The 25,662-nt window shown below is 40.0% G+C and overlaps 1 protein-coding gene across 1 annotated transcript in view; it reads right to left on the minus strand.

Annotated features, from left to right (window-relative positions):
* Positions 1-25,034, minus strand: part of SHOC1 (shortage in chiasmata 1) — a 123,871-nt gene extending 98,837 nt beyond the window's left edge. The window contains 3 exon segments of the mRNA XM_017855476.1: positions 3,275-3,355; positions 24,581-24,705; positions 24,793-25,034. Coding sequence (XP_017710965.1) covers positions 3,275-3,319 — 45 coding nt within the window. The 5' untranslated portion in view covers positions 3,320-3,355; positions 24,581-24,705; positions 24,793-25,034.
* Positions 25,035-25,662: the final 628 nt, after the last annotated feature.

A 25,662-nucleotide genomic window follows, 5' to 3' on the forward strand; every position in this document is an offset into this window, starting at 1 on the left:
CCAGGGCCCTTAAGAATTATACTAAATCTACCCTGTCTATGATCTATAAATGGAACAACAAAGCCTGGATGATGGCACATGTATTTACAACATGGTTTACTGAATATGTATTAAAGGCCCCTTGTAATATCAGTAGTAGTTTGATGTATTCTCCTACAGGTATTTTTTCTAGGTTAAGCTAAAATACATGTGTAAGTACTTGACAAAAAACAGGATCACATTATTTACATATCACTTAGCAATGTGCTTTTTTTCACTAAACAGTATAATGTGGATGTCTTAACTTTCGTTTTATCTTTGCATTATTTCCTTTGTTACAACCAGCAAATTCATTTCTAATTTTTAAAAACTTATCTAATAAAGGGAACTGTTTATTTAAAGGAATGTTAAATCAGTTAATAAGTTTGTAAATGAGTCAGTGTTCTCTTTAATTTGGTTCTGTCTTTACTTTCCAACTTTATCTTCCATTACTCTAACTAGCCTCTCTAAATAGACTAGTCTCTTCACTACCTCCCTTAATGTTCAGTGGTCACTCCCTGGTTAACACCATGGTCTACACTGTACCTCTGAAAATGTCCTGTTATTCTTCTCTATCAAGATCCAGTTCATTTTTCAAGGCCCATCTTAAGCAATATCTCTTCTGTGAAGCCCTTCCCCAGTGATTCTAATTTCTCACATAATTCATTATTCTATGTATTTGGACAAATGATAATTTCTTGCATTATTTCCCAAGACTTTTTAATGTTTGCTGAAGGTGTTGTAACATATTCAGTAAGAAGTCCTTATTATCCAAGGATAAGTGGTGAAGAGAAAAAGATTACTTATGGTAATTTATATCAAATAAGGACCAAAGATTCACAGTAAATAGGAAAAAAAAAAAGGTCGATTAGTATTTAATCTAAAAAATAAAAGTTATAAAAGTTTCATAACAAAATTTCATTTATAATTAGTTATAATTATTACTTTTTGTCATAATTTTCCCACAAACTGTACTATATGATGATATGCATGATACTACTCATTGCTTCACCTTTGATCATGAAAAAAATATTTTTAGAAAATGTTTGAAGATTTTCCCAAGGCATCTCTGACTCCTTTGATATTCAAACCATTCTCTTCCTCTTGTCTGTCAACTGATCTAATTTTGCATGATCTTCATAATATCCTTACTTGTTATTTGAGTGGTTCCTCAATACTGTTTTCACAAACTTGACAAAGTCCTGCATCTTTTTTTTTTTTTTTGAGACGGAGTCTCGCTCTATTGCCCAGGCTGGAGTACAGTGGCGCAATCTCAGCTCACTGCAAGCTCCGCCTCCCGGGTTTACGCCATTCTCCTGCCTCAGCCTCCGGAGTAGCTGGGACTACAGGTGCCCGCGACCTCGCCCGACTAGTTTTTTTTTTTTTTTTTTTTTTTTTTTTTTTTTTTGTATTTTTTAGTAGAGACGGGGTTTCACCGTGTTAGCCAGGATGATCTCGATCTCCTGACCTCGTGATCCGCCCGTCTCGGCCTCCCAAAGTGCTGGGATTACAGGCTTGAGCCACCGCGCCCGGCCAAAGTCCATCTTTTGCAAGATTTGCCATTGATTAGTATTGTATTTGTATTATATCACGGAGTGTCGTATACCAGCAGAAACCAAAATACCATGGGCAAAAAAAAAGTTTCAGGATGTTTGAATACAGACTAATTTTGCAAGTGGCCAATACATATGTTTTGTTATGATGACTTTTGATTCCTACCATGGATACTTTTAACTACACATTTGCTTCTCTCAGTTATGAGGGAATAAAACCAGAAGATGCCTGCATGTCTTTCTCATTTCCTGTAAAATGTAGCACAGTTTTGTTATACTGGAGTAATTTTTTTCTTTGGTAGATGGGGTCAGTGTTACAAAGAAAAAAATTTAACTTGTCAACTAAGATCGTAAGAACAACAAACTGTTGTATGACAGTTATTCTAATTAGTTTCCTAACAACATGTCTGGGCTCAAAATTTAGCTCTGACAATTATAAAAGCTATTTAACTTATGTGGAAACTAGTTTTCTAACCTATAAAATTGTAAAACCTGTAAAATAATAGTATCTGCCTCACAAAGTACTTATGATGATAAAATGATAGTAGGATGGTACAAAAGTAATTGCGGCTTTTGCCATTTTAATTAACTAATGGCAAATTAACGGCAATTCCTTTTGCACCACCCTAATATAATCCATCAGAAGGGTAAAGGATCTGTCCCACAGAAAGTGGTCAATGCATGCTATTAGTATTATTTTATAAAGATAACTGGGATTCTTTTTTCTCCACTCATTTCAAGAAAGATCACTCCAGATTGTTAGCAAAATCACCCCAAACTTGTCAAGAGTTTCCATTTTTTTTCTCCTGACAGCTTTGGATTTATTTTAATTGTTTGATTTTAATTGTTTGATTATTTTAATTTAATAATTTCCTTCCAAAAGTGGCTTTTTTTTTTTTTGAGATGAAGTCTCGCTCTGTTGCCCAGACTAGAGGGCAGTGGCGCAGTCTCTGCTCACTGCAACCTCCATTTCCTGGATTCGAGCGATTCTCCTGCCTCAGTCTCCCAAGTAGCTGGGATTACAGATGCCCACCACCATGCCCGGCTAATTTTTTGTATTTTTAGTAGAGACGGGGTTTCACCATGTTGGCCAGGCTGGTCTCGAACTCCTGACCTTGTGATCTGCCCGCCTCGGCCTCCCAAAGTGCTGGGATTACAGGGGTGAGCCACCGCGCCCAGCCAAAAGTGGCATTTTAAAGATATTAAATGTGGAAAATAATTTTCAATAAATCTAAAAGTAATTAGACTAATAAACAATCTAAGGATTACTGCAAAATTATCATAAACAAGTTGAGCATCCTTAATCCAAAAATTTGAAATCCAAAACCCAAAACCTGTTGCGTACCAATATGATGCCACATGAGTGGTGAAGATACTGGCACTTTTGCTTTTTGATGGTTAGTTCAGTGTACACAAACTTTGTTTCATGCACAGAGTTATTTAAAATATTATATAAAATTACCTTCAATCTATGTGGATAAGGTGTATAAATAAATTTTGTGTTTAGACTCAGGTCCCATCCCCAAGATATCTCATTTTATATATATAAAAATATTCCAAAATCTGAAAAAAAAAATCAGAAATCTGAAATACTTTTGATCTTAAGCATTTCAGATAAGGGATACTCAACCTATATTGAATGTAGTTAACACTTTTTACATCATAATTGTCAGTAAATAGACAGTAAGCCACTAACACTCTACCTCATATAAATAGTCTATTGCACGATATTTCAATGCTGAAAACATATCCTCTTTCTTTCAAAGCAGTGCAAACTTCAACATCTGGAAATACAAAAATTAAAATTAAACATTGGTAAAATAGCAAGTCAAGTGCAGAAAATCTCAATCACAAAACTTTGGTTCACTCATTTTTTAAAAGGCTCTGAATGATAATCATTGGTAAAAAATAATATACATTACTATAATTTTAAATCTAATGTGAAAATAACGTATATTGATATAAAATTGAATATTTTCTCTTATTGTTTAAACCATATAGCTGTTAGTTGGTTGGTGGAAATATATTTAATGTGATCATTTTGCTTCAAAAGAGGTTGAAATTCACAAGACTGCCAGAGTGGTGTTCCCAGAATAACCATGTTTCTCAAGCGGTCTTGAAATTGGATAACCAAGGGGAGAACTCTGTGCTGAAACAGTGGAGGATTTGGAAAATTGGGAAACAATTCGTAAAACTGTTTCCATTCTCTCACTTAGAAAATAAGAAGTCTAAAGTTAGAATTTTCTAGTAGCTAGCTCATTTGGAATAAAGCAACTATGGCATATTGGTAAATCAACAAATCCGTCTAATGAAGCAATAAGTAAAATTTAGAATGTTGAACTCGTCCAGGATGGTTCTCATTTACTTGAGAACTCAAGGAATTATAGCTTTGAAGTTACTCTAGGACAGAGTAACTTCTGTGTAAAACTTTCAGTAAAACTTTTAGAAACTTTCAGTAAAAAACTAAAAACAAACTTTTAAAACAATTCAGGCCAGGCGCATTGGCTCACACCTGTAATCCCAGCACTTTGAGAGGCCAAGGTGGCGGAGCACTTGAGGCCAAGAGTTTGAGCCCAGCTTGGTCAACATGATAAAACCTCATCTCTACTAAAAATACAAAAATTAGCTTGGCGTGGTGGTGCACACCTGTAGTCCCAGCTACCCAAGAGGCTGAGGCACTAGAATTGCTTGAGCCTGGGATGTGGATCCAGGTTGCAGTGACTGACCCAAGATCACACCACTGTACTCCAGCCTGGGCAACAGAGCCAGACTCTATCTCAAAACAAAAACAATCCAGAGCACAATTAGTTTATTAATGACTCAGAAGGATTTTTGGATATTACAATATGTTTTCCAATTAAAATGAGACACATATGTTATCTGAATTGTCTTTAATATTGTTAGATTCTGTGGTGTGGAGAATATATAGTGTGGCCACCCTCTTTCACTCTTAAACAGGACCAATGTGGCATTATTTTACTAGTGGCTACTTCTCTGAGAATATTTCCAATCATTGCACCTCTATGTCTTTTCCACCCAGTGTATCTTTCAAGCAAATATTGATTCTAGAATTTCCATTTCTTGGTGTTGCACTTTTAGAAGAAACTGATTGTCTCATTCTAAAAGACATGTCAAAAAGTTAACAACAAACTAAACTCTACCGATTGTACCCATTCAGCTTATCGTCAGCATTTATATTAACTTTTCTTTTTTTGTGATAGCCTAGTATTTCTATCAGCTTCATATTTATCACTCTCACCAATTACCTTAAGAAATAATTACTTTTGTATTGAAGTCAACCACTGAAATTCATGCTAAATATGGACTACTTAATAAGATGCTATATGTTATATACATGCTTAGAACCCCATTTATCAAGTTTATTTCATTGCAATACAGATATAGAATACATCTAATAGTGGTGCGTGGATGCAAAAAAGATAGATTGCTCTTATTTCTAAAACCAAAGATATGGTGGAAACGAACAAAATCATGGTTAGAGAGTGGGGAATTTAAAATTGTCAAGTTTTGAATTGCAGCAATTCTCGAATTTTTTTTTTACCTTTTTCTAAAGATTTTCTCTCATGCTACTTCCTGACTGACATCTACTGGGCCAAAATGGAAATGCACACGATTTGGAAATGAGGTCAGGCACAAGGCCAGGAAGTAAGCTTTCCCAAGATGATGATGATGATGATTATTTAATTAATTAATCAAATCATTTTTTGAGACAGAGTCTCCCTCTGTCCCCCAGGCTGGAGTGCAATGGTGCGATCTCGGCTCACTGCAAGCTCCAGCTCCCGGGTTCAATCGATTCTCCTGCCTCAGCCCCCTGAGTAGCTGGGATTACAGGGGGATGTCACCTTGCCCGGCTATTTTGTATTTTAGTAGAGACGGGGTTTCGCCATCTTGGCCAGGCTGATTTCGATCTCCTGAGCTCAGGCAATCCTCTCGCCTCAGCCTCCCAATGTGCTGGGATTACAGGCTTGAGCCACCATGCCAGACCCCAAGATTATTTAAAAGCACTCACAGGTGAATGTGAATCTTCGGGCTGGCTTCCCACCTCTCCCCACCAGCCTAAGGTATCAGGAGCTTTCTGCCTTTTTCACTCCCTCGCATAAAAACCGCACTTAAAAAACCATAAGATCCGCCGGAAGCGGTGGCTCACGTCTGTAATCCCAGCACTTTGGGAGGCAACGCGGGCGGATCACTTGAGGCCAAGAATCCAAGACCATCCTGGGCAACATAGCAAAACCCTGTCTCTACAAAGAATACAAAAATTAGCCTGGGCCAGGTGTGGTGGCTCACACCTGTAATCCCAGCACTTTGGGAGGCCAAGGCGGGTGGATCATTTGAGGTCACGAGTTAGAGACCAGCCTGGCCAACATGGCGAAACCCCGTCTCTATTAATAATACAAAAATTAGCTGGGCATGGTGGCACCCGCCTGTAATCCCAGCTACTCGGGAGGCTGAGGCAGGAGAACCGCTTGAACCCGGGAGGCAGAGGTTGCAGTGAGCTTAGATCGCACCACACTGCACCCCAGCCTGGGCGACAGGGTGAGGCTCCGTCTCAAACAAAGCAAAACAAAACAAAACAAAAAAAGCCGGACATGGTGGTGGACGCCTGTAATCCCAACTACTCGGGAGGCTGAGGCAGGAGACTCTCTTGAACCTGGGAGGCAGAAGTTGCAGTGAACCGAGATCACGCCACTGCACGCCAGCCTGGGCGACAGAAGAGCGAGACTCTGTCTTAAAACAGACAAAAAAACGTTACACCGCAGAGAAAGCGAGGTGCACTTATTTTCCCTTATTGTTTAGCCCATATGACTTCTAGCTGATGTTTTTTCTCCTGACAGCTTTGGATTCATTTTAATTGTTTGAAATCCCACCAGCATCTCTGAGCCCTTCGCACCTTCTAGTCTCAGGTTAAGTGGATGGTGGGTCTGGGGTTTTGTCTCTACAGAGCCACATCGGTGGGGCCTCACAGATGTGTTTTCCTGAGATTCCTGAGCTGCCATACTTCTTTGGTCCCACAGGACCTTTTCTTCCCCTCAGCCCTCAAAAACACCCTCTCACCTGCCTACAGCCTCTCACGGCTCTTACCTGAGGTAAATCGCCTCCTGTGAGGTCTTCCTGGAGTAAAATTCGCGCCCACTGGACACGTGACCGTTGAGCCTGGACTCTGTGCTTCCATTGGCCAGACCAGGCCCCGCCCCTGGCCCACCCCTTGGGCTCCGGACACTTCCGTCCGCGAGTGGGCACAGCCTAGGGAGCTGAGGCTTGTGGAGCCCGAGGCTGCAACCTGGACAGCGCCGAGGTCCTCGGGAGTGAGCAGAACCCTCGTAGCACTAGGTGGAGTGTGACGGTGGAGAAGTCGGCGTGAGGCCAGAAAGAGCTGGGTGTGAAGGGTTGGGAAGGCCACTCTTTGGGAGTGACGGCTCCATGTTGTTAGCCAGGCCGGGTAAAACGCGGCAGGGTTAGCAGGAGGGCGAGGGCAGAAGCCTTCCAGAGGTAAGGGTGGGAGGATTTAGCAATCACACAGATTCGGGGAAAGAGGAAGGCAAGAGGGAGGAGGCAAATGTGCCTCAGAGGTCTGGCTAGGTGTGGGTCATGGCTTGGTAGCAGAAGAACTTTTGAGGAGGGATTAGGAAGATACTGCTTTTCCATTGGCGCAGGTGGGTTTTATACCTTAATTAAAGCCACCCCCTTACATACACACATTTAAGTATCGCTAGACTCGCCTGATGAGGAATAATTTTTCTTTCCTCCATATTTCTTAACTCCTGTCTTTTACATCAAACGGCTTGGCATTAAACTCCTTCCCAGAAGATTGCAAGAAGTAACATGCATTTGTTTATTTTACCAACACATGGGTGTCTTTTGTGTTGATTGTTCAAAAACTAATTGTGAAATGTCAGTGGGTAAGTCACTTTATTTTCTTAAGTTACTTCCTTTATTTTGTACAGGCGTGTGCAGTTTGCTTCAGTTATATAGATTTAATGTTTGACAATAATCAGTTTTAAAGATATTCACCTAACATTGAAGTGCATTAATCATCCTGTGTTCTTGGATGTCTACCTTTTATTAAAATCAATTTTAAATTAAATATCTTTGTAAAAGTTAAAAAAAAAAAACTGGCTGGGCGTGGTGGCTCACGCCTGTAATCCCATCACTTTGGGAGGCCAAGGCCAGCAGATCACCTGAGGTCAGGAGTTCGAGACCAGCCTGGTCAACATGGTGAAACCCCATCTGTACTAAAAATACAAAAAAAAAAAAAAAAAAAAATCAGCCGGTGTGGTGGCACACCCCTGTAATCCCAGCTACTTGGGAGGATGAGGCAGGAGAATTACTTGAACCTAGGAGGCAGAGGTTGTAGTGAGCCAAGATCATGCCACTGCACTCCAGCCTGGGGGACAGAGCAAGATTCCGTCTCGAAAACAAACAAAACAAAAACCAAAAATAACACATGCTTATCCTCACTATAACCAGGAAAACCACCCAAAGATGTATACAGAGAAAGTAATCTCCATTCCCACCCCAACTCCCAGGTAACCAGTATTAACAATCTGGGTTGATTCTTTTCACATTTTGTTGTATGTTCATACAAATTTATTCAGGTATGCATATACAATGTTGATTGGTTAATTATATATAAAATTAGTACTTTTAAAATAGCTGTATAATATTTTATAGTAACTACATGCCATGATGTATCTAAACATTCCACTACTGATGGATTAACAGATTGTTCCCAGTTTTCTACCTTGACAAATAATGCTGCAGTAAGAATTCTTGGACCTATGCTCTTGAGTACTTTCTGTGGCATAGATTTGTTTTGGCCTGCTGGCTCAAATTGTAAGAGCATTTCAAATTTAACAGATATTGCCATTTTTCCTTCCAAAAATGTATAGCACTTTACATTAACAGTACCAGAAAGGGATCATCATTTTCCTGAATACCCAACAGTACTGAATATATTGCTCTTCAGAAATTTTTGCCAGGCTGATGCATGAAAAATTCTATCTTGTTTTAATTTGCATTTCTCTGACTACTGCTGAGATTAAACATGTTTTAGATGTTTATGAACCCTTTGAATTTCTTCTTCCATGAATTGTCTAATTATGCATGTGCCTGTGTATGTGTGTATATGTGTATGCATCTGTATGTTTGTGTGTGTATGAGATCAAATGATTTTCCTACTGGGTAGGTTGTCTTTTGAAAATCTAGTGTAAAGGTGCCTTAGTTAAAATCAGCTTAGCTGTATAAGTAACAGAAAATTCCAAAATAATATTAGATATATTTCTCTTTCATGTAAATGAAGTCCAGAGGTACAAAGACTGATATGACAGCTCTGCCCCACTAAGTCCTCTGGGACTTAATTTCCTACCAGCTCATTTTCCTGATATTTCTGTGTAGTGGTCCTTGTTTTCATGGTCTCAGGTGGCAGTTTCTGTTTCAGGAAGTAGGATAGAGGAAGGACTGAAAAGGAGCAAAGGCGAAAGGCACAATGTCTCTTTATATATATGTAACTTAAATTGTAAAATATAATGTTCACATAGAAAAGTAATGTTCATATAGAAATATAATGTTTACATAGAAACTATACCACAATGTATAGTTATAAAAATTATTTTAAGAAAACATCCATGGAGCCTCCCCTCAAGTGAAGAAACAGAGCATTGGAATTTCAGAAGCCTGCTTTTCCTTTCTAATCACAACTCTCCCTAGAGGAAGTCTCCCTCTAGACCTAGAGATTACTATAATTCTGACTTTATGGTAATCATTGCCTTGCTTTTCTTTAAAGTGTTTCACCCAAGTATGCATTTCTAAATGACATAGTTTGCCTATTTTTGAATCTTGGTGTTTGTGTTACTTTGATTCTTGCTTCTTCCATGTTTATTGTATATGATGATTCAATTTCATCAATTTCGTTTGATGTATTGTATATGATGATTTCAATTATATATGATGATTAAATAGGATACAATAGTATCCTATTTTATAAACATACTGCAGTTTATCCATTCAACTGTTGATGGACCTTTGGATTATTCTAATTTTTGTCTATTACAAAGAATGCTGCTACAATATCCTTGTATATGTATCCTAGTACACATATATGTTTCTCTGGAATATAGATTTAGGAAAAAGTTTTGGATTATTGAGTATACATATCTTCATATTTATTGACTAACACTAAACTGTTTTCCAAAGTGATTATACCAATTCACATACCCATCAGTAATATTTAACAGTCTCTACTGCTCTATATCCTTACCAACCCTTAGCAATTTCATACTTGAAAATTTTGAGATCTAGTAGATGTCTAGTTGTCTGTTAAGGAAGTTTCCCATTAGCTGCCACATGACTCTTCTGCTTACATCTCATTTGCCAGGCCCCAGTCACATGGTCACATTTAGTTGCAGTAAAGGCTGGAAGATGCAGTGTTCATTCTGAACAGCTGCATGCAGAGTTACGATTTGGAGATTCTATTATTAATATAAGAAAAAAACATATATTAGGAAATACACAGCAATCTCTGCCACATTCAGAATACTAACTTAAAAATAGCTGGTAGGCTGGGTGCCGTGGCTCACGTGTGTAATCCCAACACTTCGAGAGTCTGAGGCAGGAGGATCACCTGAGGTCAGAAGTTCAAGACCAGCCTGGCCAATGTGGTGAAACCCTGTCTCCACTCAAAATACAAAAATTAGTCAGATGTGGTGGTGGGTACCTATAATCCCAGCTACTCAGGAGGCTGAGGCAGGGAGAATCGCTTGAACCCGGGAGGCAGAAGTTACAGTGAGCCAAGATCATGCCATTGCACTTCAGACTGGGTGACAAAGTGAGACTCCATCTCAAAAAAGAAAAAAAAAAAATTAGCTGAGTGTGGTGGCACGCACCTGTAATCCCAGCTACTTGGGAGGCTGAGGCAAGAGAATCACTTGAACTCGGGGGACAGAGGTTCCAGTGAGTGAGAGCATGCCACTGCACTCTAGCCTGAGTGACAGAGTGAGACTCTGTCTCAAAAAAGAAAAAAGAAAAAGAAAGAAAAGAAAAAAAGCTAAATTTTATTTAGCACTCATTATGTACCAAGCACTATTCTAAACACTGTGCAACAACTCATAAGCTAGATAAATTTACAAATATTACAAACTCCAGTTTACAGAAGAGAAACCTGGGGCACTGACCACTTAAGTCTCTTACCCAAGATGAGCTTGAAAGTATGAGACAGAGTTGCAAATCCAGGCAATCTGACTTCAGAGCCCAAACTGAACGAAATCATACACTCTCTAAAACGAATATTTGCTCTTGAGTCATCCATGTTTTGTAAATGTTTTCTCCCCGTTCATTTTGGTGAATTTCTAAAGATAGTTTTCTTTCTATATTTACAGATAATTTTATCATATCCAAATCATCTGTTTTTTTCTTAGTGGATAATGTTTCTGCATCATTATTTCTAAAATCATGCACATGATGAGAATCTTAGAACAACTACTTTTCCCTATAAATTTTAATTCACCATTATTTGCACCATTGTTATTTTGAACCTAAATGGAAATAAAACAAGTTGATATAAAACACACTTGAATATAAACTAAGCTGAGGATGGGATGGAGGAAAAAAATCCCTCTACTGTCCAGACCAATTCCATACATTTTACGGAAATCTCTTATAATAATATCAAGCTTCATTGTTGTACTCACACACGGTGCTGTTAAGGCTATAGTAATAACATTTAATGTTTATTGAGAACATACTTTGTGCCAGGCACAATACTAGGCACTGATGATGCAAAAAATAGGGAAAACAAATATTTGCCTCCAAGAAGCTCACAAATCCTTGTATGAGTTGCTCTTATTTTTCTTCTCTTTAGGCGATTCTAAACACTGCTGCCAGGATGATATTTCTAAAACAGTTGAGAATACCACTTCCCTGCTCAAATTGTTTCAGCTGTCACCACAGCATAAAATCTGAAATCTTTAGCATGGAACAACTACCCACTCAACTCCATTTATTGTGAAATCCTGAACCACTGGCCATTCTCTGAAAGAGATTCTCCTACTCCTAAGTCTTTGTTCCTGCTGATTTATTTTGTACTCTGATCACATGTTGAAATCCTACTTATTCTATAAATTTTAGTTTAAATATTTCCTCCTCCCACTGACACACTTATTGAGAGTCAGTGGTTACCTTTTGTCATTCCTACAATTTTTGTTAATATCCCACTTTGGGCACTTCTCATGTTTTGCATTATAGTTGTTTTGTTCATGTCTGCCTTCCCCACCAGACTTCAATCTTCTTGAGATCGTGGGCCATGGACCATGTCTTAATTATCTTTATGTAAGTAGCACAATGTAATGCCTTATCCAGAGTAAGCACTGTGATGAAAATTTAATTTAATTTACTTCTTAACATCTGGCACTAGGTCATTTTGAAATAATGACTATCAATTTTTTTGCACTTCCTATTAAATGTAGGCTTTCAGTGTTTTTGCAGGAGCAATTGTGTGTGAAATATTACACACATATACATGCCTGTGCAAAATGGACATGGTATGAATATAGCAGATAATCAGCTCGAGACAGAATTGCAGATTAGCTCAAACCAGATCATGCAGAAAATCTGGATATATGGAATGGAAAGTATTGCACAAATGTATTACATAAGTAATTTATTGTCTTCTGGCTGCTAATTTATAGGTGTAACCTCACATACTGTCTTTTGATCACCATTAAGGGACTGTTTTGCGCCAATAGGCTGAGAGCGAACATTTTAATACAACATATTCAGTCTAATTAAGCTGGATAATTACTGCTGGAAAAGAGCTATGGTAGCAACCGCATGTAAATAAATTTTTGCAAGTATAGAAGGGAAACCTAACATTTCATATTCATGTAGATTATCTCTTTTCAAATACAAGAAGACAAATGTTATTCTAGTCTATTTTGGCAGTATTCATCTCTGTAAATACTATTACTTTTCTCTGTCCCATATGTTCAACCCTTCAACATTTTTCTGATTATGAACCATTTCACATATCATATGCTTATTGGATCTTTTACACACATTGAAAAATTCAGGTAAGCTAAGATTCTTGCTGTAAACTTTACCTGTGCCTAGACTTCACTTTGTAACCCAGAAGAAAGAGTGGTAATTGGGTCGCCATTTCCAAGGGAAAAGTAGAAGTACTAACCCGATACTTTCACCTCTCCCTGGGTAATATTTACCCTAAAACCTTGCACATTATATGGTTCAGTGAAGTTAAGCAATTTGCCCAGAAATACATAGGTAGATTGAGAACTCAGGTCTTCTGACTTCTACCCTGTGAAGTGTAGTTGTTTACTTATTGATTTATCCATCAATTATTTTTAAGCATATATTATATGCAAGGAAATATGCTAGTTGGGGAAAGCAAATTGACTCTACTCTTTCAATGTGATAGGGAAAATAAGCCATTTACATAACTATTATTCCCTAAGAAAATTAACATTATAAGAGTATGGAAGTTTAAAAAAATAAATAATACTTTATTATGTCAACAAACAAGTTACAGAGATGCAAAAATTTGATTAGATAACTCATTTAGATATTTTACCAGATTAACCACACCAGTGAGATGTCTAGCTGTTTGGACCACAAAAGCCACAACATAGCACCACTATGTACTTAATGGAAGATGAACCAACTTGCAAAATAAATAACATCCAAGGGTCTAAACTTGCAAATTCGAACTAGAATAAGTTATAATAAATGTCTCAAATATCCAGGTTAACAAACATCATCCTTCTAAAATGTGGGAAAACTCTTATTTTGTTCTCTCACCAAAATAAGGCTTAATGTTATTTGAGGTATCCTTGGTTGCTTTGCAGTGGCCAGTTCTCAGCTCACTGCAAGCTCCGCCTCCCAGGTTTATGCCATTCTCCTGCCTCAGCCTCCGAGTAGCTGGGACTACAGGAGCCCGCCACCTCGCCCGGCTAGTTTTTTTTTAGTAGAGACGGGGTTTCACCGTGTTAGCCAGGATGGTCTCGATCTCCTGACCTCGTGATCCGCCCGTCTCGGCCTCCCAAAGTGCTGGGATTACAGGCTTGAGCCACCGCGCCCAGCCCCTTGGTTGCTTTTATGCCTTGTATTTAAAAATGAAGGAGATGGGCATTGGACTGAATTTGGGAAGAAGGATGTTACATTAATAATAATTTTATGGCCGGGCACGGTGGCTTCTGCCTGTAATTCTAGCATTTTGGGAGTCTGAGATGGGCCGATCACAAGGTCAGGAGTTCAAGACCAGCCTGACCAACATAGTGAAACCCTGTCTCTACTACAAAAAATTAGCTGGGCGTGGTGGTGGGCACCTGTAATCCCAGCTACTCAGGAGGTTAAAGCAGGAGAATCACTTGAACCCGGAAAGCAGAGGTTGCAGTGAGTGGAGATTGTTCCACTGTGTTCCAGCCTGGGTGACAGTACGAGACTCTCTCAAAAAATAAAAATGATAATAATTTCATATGCAAGAAAAATCATTTTCTTGAAGGTAGACCTTTCCCATAAATAAGATTTTGTAAAACAATTCTCATAATTTTATATTTTCAATTTAGACTTAATCTTGTATCTCAGAATGTAAACTAATTCAACAAATGAATTTTGAATACCTACTGTGTGCTCAGTATGTACAACTTCAGGAGAAAGACAACTTGTGTTGTCTCTTACAGGAAAGAAGAATAGCTAGAAACAGTAATGTTATTGACCACCAACTGACCACCTACTGATCATTTAATATACTATTGACCACCTTCTTTAAGTAACCTTCTTTGTTTTCTGGCTTCCTGGATTATTTCACTGGTTCTGTGCCTGGGCTCTTTATCATTTTGGAAGAAAATAACAAAACCAGAAAATCTGGCTCATTAATTACTTAGCACAGCATATATCTGTAGCTAGCCCTTCAATGCCAGTTGTCAATCATTATTTCCCTTCATTTGTTATAGAGAGAGTGTGTTGGTATATGCCAGCAATATTCTAGGTGTGAGAAATAGAGTCTCAAACAATACATTAGCTATGTATCTATTTATTTATTTAGAGATAGAGTCTCGTTCTGTCGCCCAGGCTGGATTGCAGTGGTGCCATCTCAGCTCACAGCAACCTCTGCTTCCCGGGTTCAAGTGATTCTCCTGCCCCAGCCTTCCAAGTAGCTGGGATTACAGGTGCCCACCACCACGCCTGGCTAATTTTGTATTTTTAGTAGAGACGGGGTTTCACCATGTTGGCCAGGTTGGTCTCGAACTCCTGACCTCAAGTCATCCGCCCGCCTCAGCCTGTCAAAGTGCTGGAATTACAGGCGTGAGCCACCGCGCCCAGCCCTATCCCTTTATTTCTAAATGCCCCCTTATCGTATTCTAACAACATCTAGACCAGTGGTTCTCAATTGGAGGTGATTTTGTCCCTCAAGGGGACATTTGGGCATGTCTGAAGATGTTTTTGTTATCAAAACTTGGGGAAAGCCAGCCTGGCTCTGCGGCTCCCACCTGCTCCTGCTACTCGGATGCGGCCTTCACCTGCCAGGCCCTTCCCCGCTAGCTTGGGGCAAGCAGAGCTGCATCCAGTGGAAATACAGCTGTTCCAGGATTATTGAAAACTGAGCAGCAACCTTGGGAGTCCTGGGTCATCACATACTCCCCAACTGGAAGGTCCTTTTCTGGCATCAATTCCAGTCTCAAGGCCCGGCCTTCCACCTACGGTGGTGGAGTCTTCCGTACCCAGCACATCAACCTTCACGAACAGGCCTCCCCACCAGATGTCCTCCGCTGGATGCCTAAGCCTTGGGAGCAACGGGCCTCCTCGAGAAGAGCCTTCCCGACGGGCAGAGGAGCCTGGGTCCCCAGGAGACAAGGAACCTGGGTTGCCCTCACACCCGGAGCTTGTATATAGATTATAAATATATAAAGGGGAAAGGGGTGGGTTGGGAGGGGTTGTGGGGCGGGAGCCCCACTTCCCCTCCTCCCCGTACCCCTTGTCCCCTGTCCCTGGGGCTGTTAACAAAGAGTAATAAAATGATTAAAAAAAAAAAAAAAAAGGCCAGGCCCGGTGGTTCACACCTGTAATCCCAGCACTTTGGGAGGCCGAGGCGGGTGGATCACGAGGTCAGGAGTTCAAGACCAGCCTGGCCAACATGGTGAAACCTCTTCTCTACTAAAGATACAAAAAATTAGCCGGGCATGGTGGCGCGCGCCTGTAATCCCAGCTACTCAGGAGGCTGAGGCAGGAGAATCGCTTGAACCCGGGAGGTGGAGGTTGCAGTAAGCCCAGATGGCGCCATTGCCCTCCAGCCTGGGTGACAAGGTGAGACTCCGTCTCAAAAAAAAAAAAAAAAAGAAAGAAAGAAAAACCTGGGGAAAGGGTCCTGATATCTAATAGGTAGAGGCCAAGAATATTGCTAAATGCCCTGCAATGAACAGAAAAGACTCCATGCTCCCCAAAAAGAATGACCTGTCCCAAAATAAGAATAGTATTTACTACTGATTAAAGGAAATTTAAGAAATCTTGATATAGACTAATCTAGTCCCACACTCTTCACACCCTTCTAGTCGTATATATGAAACCTACCTCATTTCCTGCAGGTGACCTCACGTTCTGCTTGAGTGGGAGGTTGTGTTTTTTCCACTTTTCTCTTTTTATCTCAAAATGTCTATTTAGCCTCATTTGGCATTTTCTTACTCTCTTCTTTCTATGAATAAGTATTTTTCTTTCTAAGATACTCTCTTTCAATCTTTGTGCCTTATCTTATTCCCCAAATTATTTATACCTACAAAGATGCATTCTGTATCACAGGATACAAACAGATAAGAAAGGCAGAGCACTATTTCCCTTGGATGCAACATATCCCCACTTACCTCCTCCAAAATTTAGTTCGTAAGTGTTTTCCTCTCATGTACATCTTCATTCTGTCTCCTATAATGGCTTTTCTGTGTCTAAAACGTGCTTCATTATATTCTATCCTAAAATATTTTCTAACACTGTTATTTTGAACCTTCTACTTTTAAAGTTTTCCGTATTCCCTCTAACTCCACTACCTCTTTCTTAGACTACTGTAATTTTCTCCTAGCTGTTCTCCGAGCCTCTAATCTAGTCTACATAGTGCTGTAGAATAAAATTATATTCACTACTCTAATTAAAGTCCTTCAGTAGTTAACCAATAATAACTTTGATATGTCAAGCATCTCCTATTTTCAAGGTACTAAGCTTGGTACTTAAGTTAATATTAGTCTCTCTATTATATAAAAGAGGAAACTGAGGTTTAAAGAGGCCAAGTGACTTGCTCAAAACTACATAGCTAGAAAGTGAGGGGCCAACCCAAGTCTAATGCTGAAGTTTGCACATTTCATACAACTCTTCATTTCCTAAGGAATGAATTCTAAACTCCTTAGCGTGGCCTTCAGGACTCTGTGATCTGGTTCCAGGCTTTTTCCAGCTACTGCTGACCTACATCCACCCCACACTATTGTTAAATAACTATTGTTTTCCCCATACTATCTTTGCTTTCATCTCTTCTGTTTGCTCCTTCTCGTATTGTATTGTCTTAGTCTGTTTTCTATTGCTTATAACCAAATACCTGAAAATGAGTTACTTATAAGAAAAGGGACTTATTTTTTACAGTTATGGAGGCTAAGAAGTCCAAAATCAAGGGGTCGCATTTGGTGAGAGTTCTTGCTGGTGGGAGCTCTGCAAAGTCCCCAGGTGGTACAGGGTATCACATGGCCAGGGGGATTAGCATGGTAGATCAGGTCTCTCTTCTTAAAAAGCTACCAATCCCACTCCTATGATAACCCATTAATTCATTAATTCATGAATGGGTTAATCCATTCGTAAAGGCAGAGCCCTCATGACCCAATCACCTCCTACAGGCCACTTCTCTCAATACTGCCACATTGGGGATTAAATTTCAACATCAGTTTTGGAATGAACAAATATTCAAACCATAGCATATACCCTCTATCTGCACATCCCCATAGGTCCAAGCACTTACCCACCTTTGAAAGCCCAATTCAAGCTTCCCAGCTAAATTCCCTGATCTTCTCTGATCGGTTCTTTTCTTTTTTACTGGTAGAGCTTTTCTCACTTTCAAATTTTGTTATCATTAATTGTATGTATGCTCTCTTGTCCTTCTACTCAGACCTCCTTTAGAGCAGAGAATTTGGTATGTGATAGTAACATTTTTGCGTAGCATTTTACAAACACTCTTTCATGTATATTGAGAACCTGGCAAAGAGTAGGAGCTTAGTAAATGTTTATTTGGTTCTAATCTTCATAGCAACTCTCCAAGGTATTATTATGCTTTGCAAATAGTAAGGAAACTAAAGCTCAGAGATGTTAAGCGACCTGCCCAAGGGCATAAATGTTCCAGGATGACACAAGCTCCAACTGGAAAGTTCTGTCTCCAGTTGAAAGTTATTTCTACTACACTACCTATGGCATCAGAGTTTTGTTTCCCCATGTATATCCTATCTTGATACCGTGGTAAATGTATGAGTAAATGTCTGTTAAGATTCTTTCATGAGAATCATGAGAGATCTGTTGGTCACCAAAAATAAAAGTATTTGAGGATATGACTCATTCTCACACATAGTATTTATTGTTCACTTACGCAGAAGGAAAACAAGCCTCCCATTCTGATAAAATATCTTAGGCAACATTATGTTGAGGTCTGTATTCTCCACGTAAGAACACCAGTGTTACACACCTTTAACAAACAAGTTTTTATATTTCATTTAAAATCAGTAGCTAGTAAGAAAATTGAGGAAATAATTTTTTCCTCATTTGTTTTTCATTTTTATGTAGCCAAATTTATCATTCTCTTTCTTATAGTTTCTGCCTTTAGGGCCATATTTAGAAAAGCCACCACCATCCCAAAGATTGTAAAAATTTTCAAATATATTTTCTTCTGTTTTTACCATGTCATCTTTTGCATTTAGAACTTCTAGGATGATATATGTGTATATGTGTGTGTAAGACATAAAATATGTTCTTAATTTAATATTGTTCTTAAAGTTTAGTGTTAACTAAACTTTTTTTTACTTTTTTGTAAAAAAAAGTAAAAAACACCAGTTTTTGACTTTTCCCTTCTGTTTTAAATTACATCTTTATCATATACTCCCATGTGCTAAATTCTAGATATTTAATTTGTTCTGTTGATGGTTTACTCCCAAAATGCTAGGATTACAGGTGTGAGATATCTCTCTGTCTTCCATGGGAAAGTGGGAATTTTTGAGGTGTTCCAGCAGTGGTGTGAGTTGCCAGCAACTCAATCACTTTGCAAGTGTACAGCTACCTCCCTGTCTCTGCTAGTAGAACCTTTAGCTCTACAGACAACTCTGCGATGAGCAGAGGACCTCTAACAATCTCTAGTCCTGGTTGTATTGTATAAAATCCTTGTCCTTGGAGAGGGCTGAGGGCATAATCTAGCTAGTGAGCATTCTGTAGGTCCACGCCAATGGGAAGAACCTCTTACCAAAGACTTACAATAATGTGGGTACCAAGGAAGCATAAAAAGCCAACAGTAGAGTGAAGAGTCAATGTGGATAAGTTTGAGGGACTTAAAATGTCATCAAATCCAAATAGGCAGGCTAGAAATAGATTTCCAAACACTGGATATGCAGACCTAGTGATGACCAAAGTCTGATTACTTAAAACTGCACTTGCCAGTTGCAGTCACTTATACCTATAATCCCAGCACTTTGGGAGGCCGAAGCGGGTGGATCACTTGAGTCCAAGAGTTCCGAGACCAGCCTGGGCAACACAGTGAAATCCTGTCTCTACAAAAAAATACAAAAATTAGCTGGACATAGTGGCGCATGCCTGTAGTCCCAGCTAGTCAGGAGGCTGAGACGGGAGGATCACCTGAGCCCAGGAGGCAGAGATTGCAATGAGTCAAGATTGTACCACTGCACTCCAGCCTAAGTAACAGAGCAAGATCCTGTCTCAAAAATAAAATAAAATTATACCCTCAAATTATTTGACATTCTTCTGATTTAGGGGTAGGTCTGTCCTCTCCTGTTGCATCTAGGTAGGCTTATTAATGCATCAACAAAGAGAGTATGGTGGGAAATGAGAATGTGGATATTCAAGGCTGGGTCAATGCAGTTTCTGACTTATTCACTCACTCTTAGAGCCTTGAGCCATACAAGAAGCCTGATTAGTCTGAAACTAACAAGCTGTAAGAAGCCAACTTATACAGGGCTCTGGTTCTTAGCCCTCATCTTTAAGTCATTCCAGCCAAAGTGTCAGACATGTGAGCAAAACGGTTTTCAGATTATTCCAATTTGATCATTTTGCTCCATGTAAGGAGGTTTCTCAGTGACTAACACAAATGTCCTGGATTGGTTCCTTCCCTTTCATATCAGTCTGGTCCAGAGGTTGGCAAACTATGGCCTGTGGGCTAAATCTAGCCTGCTGGCTGCTCTTTGTATAGCATACTAGTTAGGAATGATTCCTACATTTTAAAATTGTCACGATCATTTGGAAGAGAAGAGGCACTCTGGCTTTTTGAGGCTTCAGCGGTTGTTTCTTTGATTCTTTCTCATCTTCTGAGTTCATCTACCTTCAATCTTTGAGGCTGCTGACCTTTGGATGGGGTTTTTGTGGGGACTTTTACTTAAAATTAAGTTAAATTAAATTAAAATTGTTACATTTTTAAATGGTTACCTAAGTACCTTCATAATGTCCTTGATCTGTCTCTTTGGCCTGCAAAGCCTAAAATATTTGCTATATTGTCCTTTACAGAAAAAGTTTTGGCTGGGAGTGGCGGCTCACCCCTCTAATTCCAGCACTTTTAGGCAGGAGGACTGCTTGAGGCCAGGAGTTTGAGACTACCCTGGCTAGCATAGTAAGACCCTGTCGAACAAGAAAAAGAAGGAGGAGGAAGAGGAGGAGGAATAAAAAAAGCCTGCTACTTCCTGATTTAGTTCCCCAAATAGAAGAGAGATGGAAGAAAATAAGAGATTATTGCAGAGGCCTATCTAGATAGTATTGACTTCAGTTCCCCCAAAACAGAAATTAGACAGATAGGAACTATTGAGACGAATCTCTCTAAGTGTGACATAATGCTCGATAATCTACTTTAAACTTCTGTATTTCTTTCTTCAAGTCCTAGTTTCCCAAGAAAAAATGACATTCTTCGTGCTCCTTAAGGAAGACTTTGATATTCCAAAGAGATGTATATCCTTTGTTGCTGAAGTATTTCAAATTCTAGAATGCTGGAGCCACAGGGCATTTAGGGATTATCTAGTTCAACCCCTGTTCCATATTAAAGGAGGCTGGGCTAAATGGCCTAAAAAAACATGACTACTGTGAAAGGAAAATAAATCTTGGGACCCCCAAATCACTAAGCTAAAGGGAAAAGTCAAGCTGGGAGCTGCTTAGGGCCAACCTGCCTGCCATTCTATTCAAAGTAGCCCTCTGTTCACTGAGATAAATCCACATCTGATCGCCTCCTTTGGAGAGGCTAACCAGAAACCCAAAAGAATGCAACCATTTGTCTTCTATCTACCTATGATCTGGAAGCCACCTCCCTGCTTCGAGTCTTCCTGCTTTCCTGCCTTTGCTTCAAGTTGTCCCACCTTTCCAGACCAAACCAGTGTTCATCTTGCATATGTTGATTGATGTCTCATGTCTCCCTAGAATGTATAAAACCAAACTGTGCTCTGACCACCCTGGACACATGTTGTCAGGATCTACTGAGGCTGTGTCACAGGTGCACGTCCTCAACCTTGGCAAAATAAACTTTCTAAATTAACTGAGACCTGTCTCCAGTTTTCAGTGTTCACACTACTCATCTAGAGTAAAAGGCCTCATGAATTCACTGCAAGACAAGGACACAGGAAAGCAACCACCACACAGAAGACATGTGGGCCCCAACATGTTGGTCTCTTACATCCAACCAGGTGTAATTGGCAAGCAACACAGGGCCAAGCACTACACCTGAGACACCCTGATAACAGTCACAAAGACTGAATCTAAAACTTTGTCAGTACCCTGTGACTTACAGATGACTGTATTTGCTATACAACAGTGTGCTGGTATAGTTAAAGGGGTGGGCTGGGTGGGCGTGGGCACTAAGTTACTAAGTAGTTTGCACTTTACTGTCCCTAATTGTTCCTGCTAAACTGAGGCATCCTTAAGGTCCTCTGAGAGCAGAAAACCCTCAAATCTTATTGAAGACAGGCTCTTATTTCATATTCTCCTTCTCTTCTTGCATCTTTTCCCCCTATGCTTTCTTCTCTTACTATCTTCTGTAAAAAAAAATTTCTTTCTACTTCTATTCCTGGTCTTCCTTGCTTTGACTCTTCCTCCTCATATTCATGCCAAACTGTTTTTATTTAATTTATGCCTATAATCCCAGCACTTTGGGAGGCTGAAGTGGGTGGATCACTTGAGTCCAGGAGTTCGAGACCAGCCTGGGCAATATGGTGAAATCCTGTCTCTACAAAAAATACAAAAATTAGCTGAGTGTGGTGGCGCATGCCTGTAGTCCCAACTAAATGTTAATATTTAATATTAAATAAATTAAATATTTCTGTATTTAACACAAATGATGGGTTGCTTCTAACTGGAGTAGCAGGTGAGAGGCTGGGCAAAGGGAAATGATCTGTAGTAACAAGGCAGAGACATCTGAAAGTCTAGAGAAAGTATTGAAAAATGTGATGAAAAAAATTCATTGATTTGCCAATACATATCATGATGGCTGAGATGGGAGGAAGCTGAGAAGTGTATAGCTCTTCCCAAAGGAAATATATGCAAAATATCCCAAAGGAAATGCAGCAGACTCATCCTTTTAATAATTTCCAAGTAAATAGTCAAAAATCCTGCTTAGGATAAACTAAGAAAATATTGCTTCCACTGGCTCCAAATGGCCTGCTGAATTCCTATGACTATGTAGACTTTCATGAAATCCAAAATTGAGGAAATTTAAGGGACACTGCATTAATAGTATAATCACCCCATGCTTTTTGATACATGCCAATGTTCTTCTTAGCTGAAAGTAATTTGACCTGGCTATTTGCTAAATGGTTCAAGATGAATGCTGGAAGATTTAGCTAACTGCCTTGTGAGAACTACCTAACATTAAGAAGAAGCAGATGCCATGTCGGTAGGCTTTGTCCTGTAAGAATTGTTGAACCAGCCTGCTTACTATTGAAACCTCCTTTGCGAAAATTATAAATGAGGAAATTATGGCAGTGAAAGAGATCAGACCTAGCCAACTCCATCCTGCTTCTAACCTTTAAGCCGTCCTTGTTCATTCCTAGTTGTAGGCCGAACTAGCCTTGGGAAGGAATTCAGTTCATGGTTTGACTCTGAAACAATATTGATAATAGCCCTTTCCCCAAAAGACCCCCTTCTTACCTGGGGACCAGTCTGCCTTTGTAGGACTAACAAATAAGCTACAAGATTAGAAATTGTGGTTTAGGGGTCATGCAGCCTCTGGCTACACGAGTGTGAACCTCCCCTATTGCTTCTAGGGATAATATCACTATTGCAAAACCTAAAATTAGTGCTTGAGATATTTTGCAGACCCTGCCTTTAATGGATCAGCTGATACCACCCAGACTGGTAATCTGGCTCAACCAGTTCTATGATCCCATCCAGCAGCAGAAGACAGCAAGAAAATCTCACTTGACCCCCTGTGATTCCATCTCCAACCTGACCAATCAGCACTCTCAACTTCCTGAGCCACTACCTGTCAAATTATCTTTAAAAACTCTGGGGCCGGGCGCGGTGGCTCAAGCCTGTAATCCCAGCACTCTGGGAGGCCGAGACGGGCGGATCACGAGGTCAGGAGATCGAGACCATCCTGGCTAACACGGTGAAACCCCGTCTCTACTAAAAATACAAAAAACTAGCCGGGTGAGGTGGCATCGCCTGTAGTCCCAGCTACTCGGGAGGCTGAGGCAGGAGAATGGCGTGAACCCGGGAGGCGGAGCTTGCAGTGAGCTGAGATCCGGCCACTGCACTCCAGCCTGGGCGACAGAGCGAGACTCTGTCTCAAAAAAAAAAAAAAAAAAAAAAATGAAGCATCAAAACTAGTTTCAGAGCCAGGCACTGTGGCCCATGCCTGTAATCCCAGCACTTTGGGATGTAGAGAGGGGCAGATCACCCGAGGTCAGGAATTCAAGACCAGCCTCACCAACATGGCGAAACCCTGTCTCTACTAAAAATACAAAAATTAGCCAGGCATGGTGGCCCGCGCATGTAGTCCCAGCTACTCGGGAGGCTGAGGCTTGAATCTGGGAAGCGGAGGTTGCAGTGAGCCGAGATCATGTCACTGCACTCCAGCCTGGGTGACAGAGTGAAACTCCATCTCAAACAAACAAACAAAAAGAAATAAAAACATCTAGTTTCACATGTACTTCAACTTCAGTGGCTGACTGTCCTTGGCAGCAAAACAGCTGTAATTTTTAGGAAACTCAAGAGTGGCTACCAATGTGGCTGCAGACTGCACGGCATTAATGTAAAAGATACATCTGTATATCCTATTTTTCTTTAGAGAAGAAACTTCATACCCCCTTTCTGGCATGCAAAAAAGCAATAGTATTAGAAGGTTAATTAGAAGTTGAATGAAGTTTCATGCAGACTAGCTTGTAGATCAACAAACTTGACCTGATTCTATCCTATATATGTGGCACTCACATGGTTTCTCATATCTCTCCCAAGCAAAAGGAGAACAATCTGCCTTATTCACAGTATTTGTGCTGAATGCCTGAGATGCACACGCCATGCATGTCACAAGGCAATCATGTCTTTACAAAGTTAGAGAAAGAGTTAAACCTATGATGGCTGGCCCGGTGACCCCTAGGGACTTCAAGAAAGCCCAAAGACTCACCCTTTGAATAAGATGTCACCCTTTGAAGAAAATGTCAGCAACGGAAAAGTCAGAGGGAGAGCAATGATGGGAAGGAGATGTGCTCTCAAAAAACTTTTGAAAACTGGCTTTTAAATAAAGTGGGAAAAAGCATGTCTTTACTTACAACTTAGACGAATACCAGCTCTCAAGCTTCTATGTGAACAGGTCTGTTAATGAAGTCGTCTTCAACGTGTCTCCAGATGTGTCTCAGGCACATGAGAATCACCGTCAGAAGAAAGAGGGAGCCACCTTTTTGACAGACGTTGCAATGTAATAATAATGACAGAATTATAAATAAATAACTTTAAGTTATGATACAGAATAGCCAGTACTTACCTGGAACTTACTATGAATCAGGGACTGTCTTGAGTACTTTTTCTATATTATCTCAGGAAAACCTGGGCTTAGAGTCATGCAGGCCTGAGTCTGAGCCCTGGTTCTGTCACTTTTTAGCTGTGTGGTCATGAGGAAGAAGTTTCTTAAACTTCTTTAATATTGAGTTTCTTCAAATGTAAAATACTCTTAGGGCTGTTGTGGAAACAGATTAGATCAGGTATGCACAAGCACCAATAGGGTCCGTTTCCTCTTGTGTTGGACACTGCAAGCCTTCAGATGACAAAACGTGGGTGTTTGGGGAACATTGTCTGAAGGTCATTGAGTAGTTAACCATTCTAATGTCACATGGTGTGAAACATTCACAGCAGTGCCCATTAACTTTGAGAAGATTGTGTTCCTCTTTCTCCTTGGGAAAAACTCATTTCTATGACCTATTTTCTACAAACATTGAGAAGTGTGGGAGGAAAGAGCCCAATAGGATTAATCAAAACCAAAGAAGATATAACAAGAATGGCAAAGACGGTATCATGAAATTGATAGAATTAATTTGCATTTCCCTTCAGGGTGCGAGATTTCAGATTTTTTCCCCAAAAGGGTATTCATGGAAAGGTACTAAATGTCTGCACTACCTCGTCAGAAACGTTTATTTCTTTTTTTTTTTTTTGAGATGGAGTCTCCCTCTGTGGTCCAGGCTGGAGTGTGGTGATACCATCCCAGCTCACTTCAACCTCCATCTCCTGCGTTCAACGGATTCTCCTGCCTCAGCCTCCAGAGTAGCTGGGATTACAGGCACCCACCATCATGCCTGACTACTTTTGTAGTTTAAGTAGAGACAGAGTTTCGCCATGTGGGCCAGGTTGGTCTCGAACT

The sequence above is a fragment of the Rhinopithecus bieti genome, unplaced genomic scaffold (genome assembly GCF_001698545.2).
Source record: "Rhinopithecus bieti isolate Rb0 unplaced genomic scaffold, ASM169854v2 scaffold_41649, whole genome shotgun sequence".
In the NCBI taxonomy this organism is placed as follows: domain Eukaryota; kingdom Metazoa; phylum Chordata; class Mammalia; order Primates; family Cercopithecidae; genus Rhinopithecus; species Rhinopithecus bieti.